Source organism: Carassius auratus, chromosome 21 (assembly GCF_003368295.1).
Source record: "Carassius auratus strain Wakin chromosome 21, ASM336829v1, whole genome shotgun sequence".
Lineage (NCBI taxonomy): Eukaryota > Metazoa > Chordata > Actinopteri > Cypriniformes > Cyprinidae > Carassius > Carassius auratus.
Genome location: NC_039263.1, coordinates 5,592,961 through 5,601,259, shown reverse-complemented (window position 1 = coordinate 5,601,259; position 8,299 = coordinate 5,592,961). Strand labels below are relative to the sequence as shown.

Genomic DNA, 8,299 nt, shown 5'->3' with positions numbered 1-8,299 from the left:
TCATATGGTATCCTGAATGGTACCCCACAAGGAAGGGTGATTAGCCCAATTTTATTTTATTTAATGATCAATGATATATTTGAAAAAGTTTAACTAAAAGTTCACTTAACTTAATATATTATGTTGATTAAACATGCACAAAAGTTTGTACAACTAAATTGACCTTTAAGCTGAGCAAACTCAAAAATCTGAAGTTTGCTGCCTTAAAATTTTAAGTTTGGCTACCAACTTCAACAGATTTTTTAGTTTACTCAACTTAAAGGTCAATTAGTTGTTTACAAAACCTGATAGTTGAAGTTGCTTTAAAAAAAAAAGTTGAAAACTTCAAAAAGGTTTTTGAGCTCTCAACTTTTTTTTTTTGGTTTTTACAGTGCAGCTTCAGAACTTTAGGTTTTACTCAAGAAGTTTAAAGTTAAGCACAAAACTGCCAATCCAATATGAGTGAATTAATTTGTTATATGCTACTCAGTACAACATTGGTCTTCAAAATAATCTTTAAATGGACAGAATCAAATTTTTTTTTTCATCAATATGATTTTTTTTTTTTTTTTGTAGAACAGCAAGTTTAAATCACAAACCAAATCAAGTAATTTCATTCGCAATAAAATTAATTACAATAGAACTTTTTTTTTCAAGTTAAGAGCTTATTTGTCACATTTGTGTTGCAAAATTAAAAACTTCTACACAGTTTTTATTTGATGCTTTTCCAATTAAATTAACTATCACAAAATTCAAGTCAAAAATAATGTGCAAAAATAACAACGGGTCCAGTCAAAAATGTATTGGCTTTCATATCTGCCCTTCATATCTATCACAAGCAATATAAAATTAACTGCAATGGTGATAAAAGTGTGTGCATAACAACAGTTTGTGGCTCGCTGTCTTTTGGTTCTGCATTTTGAATAATGAAATTTGCTTTAAAGTCTGTAATGGAAAAGCTGCAATGTTTTTGACTTCTGTGATCATGAAGTTTCATGATTTTTTTTAAATGACTCCATATATGTTTGGAGTAATAGGGTGTTTTACAAATTTCCTTAAAGTCACACAATTCACCATTCAATGTTAAGTGACTCTCACGTGAAGATAAGGTGAGACTTCAACCAGTGGTTTTAAAGGAGCAGATGCAATCTGTGTAGAGGCAGGGTAGTTGGCAGTATCTTCCCTGGTAGTGGCACAATTGGTCATGTTTCAAAAGGACCTCCTGGGCAGGGTGTTCAAATCTGCATATCTTGCACTGCATCAACCTAATCAGAAAAAAAAAAAAAAATACAATAACGTTAGAACTAATTATTTTGGCAACAACATATGATTTTATTTTATTTTTTAACACCAGGGATACATTAATTAATTGCTAGAGAACAATATAAAATAATAACTTAAAGGGATAGTTCACCCAAAAATCATAATTTATGTTATTAATAACTCACCCTCATGTCGTTCCAAACCAGTAAGACCTCTATTTATCTTCAGGACACAGTTTAAGATATTTTAGATTTAGATTCCATGTGACATCAGAGGGTCAGTTAGAATTTTTTAAAGCATCAAGAATACATTTTGGTCCAAAAACAGCAAAAACTACGACTTTATTCAGCATTGTCTTCTCTTCCGTGTCTGTTATGAGAGAATTCAAAACAAAGCAGTTCGTCATATCCGGTTTGCGAACGAATCATTCGATGTAACCAGATCTTTTTGAACCAGTTCACCAAATCGAACTGAATCGTTTTAAACGGGTCGCGTCTCCAATAAGCATTAATCCACAAATTACTTAAAGACGCAATATGTAATTTTTCTGCTTTAAAAATAGCAGAAATCACTATATCTACGTTATATATATTTTTTAGTTGTGTACTTAAATCATCCAGACAGTTTCCACGAACTTTCAAATCCGGAGAAAATTATAGTTTAATTAGAAGACACGGCTAGTTTATCTAAGTTCCTGCGGAACCACCAAATACAAAGGTGAACAGAAACAAAGACGAGACGAAGAAGAAAAAGTAGTAGCCTTGATTGAGACTATTATATTTTATATTCATATTAGTATTTAAACCTCAATCAATAACTTAGTTATGGATCATGATTATGCTTTGCCTGCACGTTCTGTGAATCACAAACGCACGGGTGAAATAAATGACCCGAGATGGTTTTGGGACAACAGAAGCAACAAGACACGGGTAAATATTGGATTTGCATTTCCAAGATAGAGAGAGCTTTGTGACAAGCTGAAACTACAGAGAGATGCCGAACTCGCTTGCATTTTACAGTTAAAGGCAAGGTGATGAGTAGACTGAAGTAGTGCTCAGGTGGTTGTGCTGTGGGATGTGTTTCCCATACATTTATTTATTTTTGGAGACTAAGTTAGGTCCACAAAAGCGCTCATGCTCAGTAACGTTTGTTTCTGTTGTTGCCGTTGAAACCGTCTATATCTTTCCTTTCGAAAAGACGTGATTGTCAAAATACTAAGTTAGAATGAGTGAGGAATGATAGGGAGCGACAGAGCGCGTATTCCAATGAACAACAACTCCCATGAGCCTTACGCTCTTTCCCGACGTCATCAAAGTACGTCTTATGTTATTATTTTGATTAAGTGACCCCTGGTGGCCAAAAATTCCATACTGCGCGTTTAAGCTGTTAACTTTGTTAATGTGGCTGACACTCCCTCTGAGTTCAAACAAACCAATATCCCGGAGTAATTCATTTACTCAAACAGTACACTGACTGATTCAGCGTGACTCAAACCGACACACAGAGCGCCTGAACTGATTCTTTTGGTGACTGATTCTGAACTGATTCTGTGCTAATGTTATGAGTGCGGGTAAACCGAAGGCTTGCAGTCGTCACCAATGACGTCATTACATAGAGCGCAAAAGAAACAGTGAACCGTTTTTTTTTTTTCAACCGGTTTATGGAATCAAACTGTCCGAAATAACTACTGGTGATCCGAAAACCGACAAGTCAATGTTTTGTTTGTTATCTGGCTCGGCTCGGTGTTCATCTTCAGGTCTCTCTTTACAGCAGTTCAGTCAGTGTACTGTTTGAGTAAATGAATTACTCCGGGATATTGGTTTGTTCTGACTCAGAGGGAGTGTCAGTCACATTAAAAAGTTATTGGAGACGCGAACCGTTTTAAACAATTCAGTTCGATTTGGTGAACTGGTTCAAAAAGATCCGGTTACATCGAATGATTCATTCACGAAACAGATATCACAAACTGCTTTGTTTTTAACTCTCTCTCACAACAGACACGGAAGAGAAGACAATGCTGAATAAAGTAATAGTTTTTGCTATTTTTGGACCAAAATGTATTTTCGATGCATCAAAAAATTCTAACTGACCCTATGATGTCACATGGACTACTTTTATGCTGTTTTTCTTACCTTTCCGGACATGCACAGTAGACCGTTCACACAGCTTCAATAGAGGGACTGAGAGCTCTAAAGGGCTAAAGGACTAAATCTAAAATATCTTAAATGGAGGTCTCACGGGTTTGGAACGACATGAGAGTGAGTTATTAATGACATAATTATGATTTTTGGGTGAACTATCCCTTTAAAGTACTAAAAGCAAGCAAGTTGGTTAAATGAATATAAAAAAAAAACTATGAATTTAAGCTTTAAAATAGCTCTTAAGTTATTTGCATTTTTAAAACATACAGATTTATAGCACGCCAAGCAAACATAGGCACATAAATTTAAAAGAAGTTAAAAGAAGAAAATACATCTATGAGAAGAAAACACACAAGCTTATCTTATACGGTTACATTGGTTTTAAAAAAAATAAATTATTAATGCACTTATAACTTAACCTTATTCAAAACTCAAAGACACCCACACAACTGTACAAAATGAACATATTATAAACAAATAAAGAAAACTCTATATCCTTAACAATAATTAAATCCCTTTACTTAATATTTATAAAACACTGCTTACCTAAGTCATGATACTGTCGGGAAAAAAGCCACCGAATGACTTAAAGACTTCTCGAAGACAAAGCAGGTTGAACTGACCAGTTTGGAGCCACCTAAGTTAAGCAGTTGTACAGAAGCACATATTGTGAACAAATACATTCAGACCTTACTTTTAATTATTCTCATAGCCTGCACAGAACATTACCTGCCAGAGCTATTGCACCGCGAGGAAAAAAAACCTCACGCTCGTCTGACTCTTCTCATGCAACTCGAAGACAAAGCATTAAAACTGAAATGACTAACTTGCCGCCACCTACACCGTTGTAAAGATGTGCATATTGTGAACAAATTTCATTTAAATCATGGCTTAAATTGATACACAAAGAACCACCGCTTACCGGAGTGATAACAATGACGGACCAACGTTAACTGGGCGCCGCCTAAGGCAACTCTAAAACGGCATACAAAATCACATATTTTGAACAAACACATTTCAACTCTCATGGTAAATATTATATAAAGAACAGCACCTACCGGAGAGATTAATTTACACTGTCAGGCAGAAAAAATAGGCGACGTCTGACCTGAGGAAACAATAAGACCAGGCAGGAAAATTTAACTGACTAACTTGCCGCCACCTATGTTGTACAAAAGTGCATATTGTGAATAAACTTCATTTAAATCATATCGTGAATTCATACACATAAACTACACATACCAGAGCGATCACAATAAGGGAATAAACAGAGACCGCTTAAGGTGACTCGAAAATGAAACAGGAGAAATTAAAATGGCGTCGTTTATAAAAAAGCATTCGAACTGCGCATGCTCATCAGCCTTCGTGGGCAATATTAATAACCAACTTAAAGTTGTTAGTTGTTCTAACTTGAAATATTAATTTGGTGTAACAAATTGATCTAAATTCCTATTCAACTTACATTTCTGTGTTGTCTCAACTTTTTTAATGTTAAATTGTTGAATTAACTTTATAAACTGAGTTTGCAAAACAAAATGTAAGTTGGATTTTTTACAGTGAACTGCCACCTTGCACCTTCCATTATCATTTTTAAATCTAGGTTGAAAACTTATCTTTTCTCCTTAGCATTTTAATTTCTCTTGTATTATATGTCTTGTTTGATTCTCTTCTCCGTTTCCTTCTCACTTTAAATTTGATTTTACATTGTTCAGCACTTTGGATAGCTTTGCTATATTTAATGTGCTATATAAATAAAATGTACTTATAAAGTGTGTCTGATGATTGTGTTGTGCTGTGTGTGTGTGTGTGTGTGTGTGTGTGTGTGTGTGTGTGTGTGTGTGTGTGTGTGTGTGTGTGTGCGTGTGTGTGTGCGCGTGTGTGTGTGATTGTTATCATGTGAACTTGTGATTGGTGCAATGGATGATGGGAAATGTAGTCCAGGGAGTACTGTGTAGTGTGAAAGTCTGTGTGGTGAAGTAACAGCAGTTCAAAGACAATCAACACAATAGAAAGTCTTGCTGCTCATGGCAACAAATGCTATGAATCAGTTTTCCCTACTGGGTTGATGAAAAAGAAGACTCATATAAACCCCAAATTAAAAGATAAGGGCCATAAAACATTTATACAGATAACTGTGTGACTAAATCATTATAAGGAGGATCTTAAGGAGACTGAGGCAAGATGCAGTATTTACATTTAAATGTTAACATTAATGTGTATAGACAGCTATCAGCTGATATTTCTTTAAATTATGCAACATTTTGTTTGTGCATCTATAAATCAGGCACCTTGTGAATGTGTGTAGTTAAAGTTTTTCTTTATTGCTTTTTTATTTTTATTTTTTTTTGTATTAAGTTTGTACTTTTTTGAGTACTGTTGTCATGTTATGTACAGTAGTAACAGCAAGCAATGTACTGTATGTTGTTAAACATGCTTTACATATGAAGTTGTACAAAATAAAATCATACATAATACAATGGAAGGGCTTTATTTTGAAATATGTAATATGTTAAATTAAACAGTTCAAGTAAATATGATATTAATCAATGTGATATCTGTTTGTTACTGTTTTTGCAGGTTTTATGTACAACAAGCAATGGACAATTTTACATTTAGATACAGCATTCTCTTTGTGGAAGGACTCAGAGTTACACATCATTCCTCCTACCCTGCTTTTATAGTGCTTTTCTTAGCTTATATTTTTGCAATTGTATCAAACATTACACTTATATTTATGATTTCAACAGAGAAGAATTTGCATGACCCTATGCATTTTCTGTTCTGTAATTTGCCAGTAAATGATGTAATAGGGACCACAGTCATTTTGCCACGCTTAATGCAAGATATTTTGAGAGAAGCCTCAGAGCGTTCTATTACATATATGGAATGTGCTATTCAAGCTTATTTTGTGCATGTATTTACAGCAGCATCTCACTATATATTGATGATCATGGCATTTGACAGATATGTGGCTATATGCAATCCACTGAGATATTCTGCTATAATGACAAATAAAATGGTTATTAAACTATCAGCATTAGCCTGGGGGCTGGCAGTACTTGTGGTGACAATTATGATAGGTCTGACTCTTCGTCTGTCTCACTGCAGATCAACAATTGAAAACCCTTTCTGTGATAATGCCTCACTTTTTAAACTGTCCTGTGAAAATGTAGGTATTAACAATGCATTTGGAGTTATTTATTCCATAATTGTAGCATGTCTGTCAGCAGTATCTATATTTCTAACTTATGTCAAGATTGCTGTTCTTTGTATAAGGAGCAAAAACAAAGCACTCAACAGCAAAGCCATAAAAACATGTAGCACCCATTTAGCTGTTTATTTAATCATGTTTATTTCTGGGGCCATTTTTATTTTTCTTCATCGTTTCCCTGAATACGCTGAAAGTAGAAAACTAGGTAGTATAATGTTTCACATTATTCCACCAGGATTAAATCCCTTAGTATATGGTCTACAAACCAAAGAGATAAGGCATAAGATCGTTAAAGTTTGGAATAGAAAAATAAGAAATTCTTGAACTCATGAAATTTGACTTAAAAGTCAATATTATATAGTAATGTATTAGGTATTTTATGTGTTGTTTTCCTCTGCGAAAGAAAATGTATTGTTAATTTTTATTATTATTATTATTATTTTTTTTAATCTTACACTTGATTTTAACTGGAAATAAATGTAGCCAGACAATTAAGTTTTTATCTTTCTTTCTCCCCTTAAAGACAAACATGACCATATTGATACTGGAACATTATTTTGACAGTACTGATGTGAAAGTGATTTAACTGCCTGAACTCAGCAGATAAACATTTAAATTTAACTTTTAAATATGTTATACCAAATATCTACATATTGTATATTGTAGGGGTTTATAGCATTTGAATTATTCAAACTCCTTTATTGAGGACTGATGCTTACACTAGGTGATAGGTTCCTCTAAATTGATGCTCTACTAATATGTACTTAATTCACTTTGGTGCAACAAATGTGGATGTGTAGTAGATTTTTCCAATGCCATTTCTTTTTAAGCTGCACAAACAAAATGCAAATTCTAAACTTAAATGAAAATACATAAATAAATTAAATTAATTAATTAATTAAAATAAACGATATCTGTTGACACTAGTGAGCTGTTGATGCAGTAACCATATGTCTTATGCAGCGTTTCCACCGAAATTACCCAGAACATTTGTACCAGGAATGTTTTTTTTTTTCCCAGGAACTTTTTTCCCCCCAGACCTGTTGCTTTCTGCGTTTCCACCACGGTGTAAAGTACCGGGAAAATTAGGCGAATAGACTGGTGACGTAGGTCTGCGCGCATTTGTTAATACAAAGTACAGCTGATTTATAAAAAAAAAAAAAAAAAAAAAAAAAAAAAAAAAAAAAGTACGCTGATTTTGGACGTGCATCCTCAGTAGTTAGTTCAGACTTTGTGCATTCGTCTCGGGAGTGTGATGTCCGCAACAATGCAAGTCCAGTAAATCTATAAACAGCAGCGTAGCCTCCCAGAAAGCAATTTTGCGTCTAATAGACGTCTAATAGCCGTCTAAACACAGCCGAGACGTCTAGGCTAAATCGAGGCTAATTTTGGGCTGTCAGTGAAAATCTAATAGACGTCTAAACATACCCCAAGAATAGACAGCTATTAAATGACTACATATATACGTCTAATAGACGTCTAACCATAGCCCAAGAATAGACAATCAGACAGCTATTGAACGACTATATTTATACGTCCAATAGACGTCTAAACATAGCCCAAGAATAGACTAGTCATCAATTAGACCGCTAAACAACTACATACGTCTAATAGACAGGCAATATGGGTCTAGGCTAAAACAAGGCTGATTTTGGGCTGTCAGTGAAAATCTAATAGACGTCTAACCATAGCCCAAGAATAGACT

General features: G+C 34.2%; 1 protein-coding gene and 1 long non-coding RNA gene across 2 annotated transcripts; one reads left to right on the top strand and one right to left on the bottom strand.

The window, feature by feature from the left end:
• Window positions 1–572: 572 nt before the first annotated feature.
• Window positions 573–4,399, bottom strand: LOC113038333 (uncharacterized). Its single transcript, XR_003274768.1, has 3 exons — window positions 4,113–4,399; window positions 3,930–4,020; window positions 573–1,244 (listed from the first exon to the last, which is right to left on the bottom strand). It is a non-coding gene; the product is annotated as an uncharacterized LOC113038333 (long non-coding RNA).
• A 1,580-nt stretch (window positions 4,400–5,979) lies between these two features.
• Window positions 5,980–6,918, top strand: LOC113038315 (olfactory receptor 146-like). Its single transcript, XM_026195638.1, has one exon. The coding sequence runs from the start codon at window positions 5,980–5,982 to the stop codon at window positions 6,916–6,918; it is 939 nt and encodes a 312-aa protein (XP_026051423.1).
• The last annotated feature ends 1,381 nt before the right edge of the window (window positions 6,919–8,299 follow it).

Coding starts and splice junctions, on each gene's coding strand:
- LOC113038315 (XM_026195638.1), top strand. CDS start 5,980: ATGGACAATTTTACATTTAGATACAGCATTCTCTTTGTGGAAGGACTC.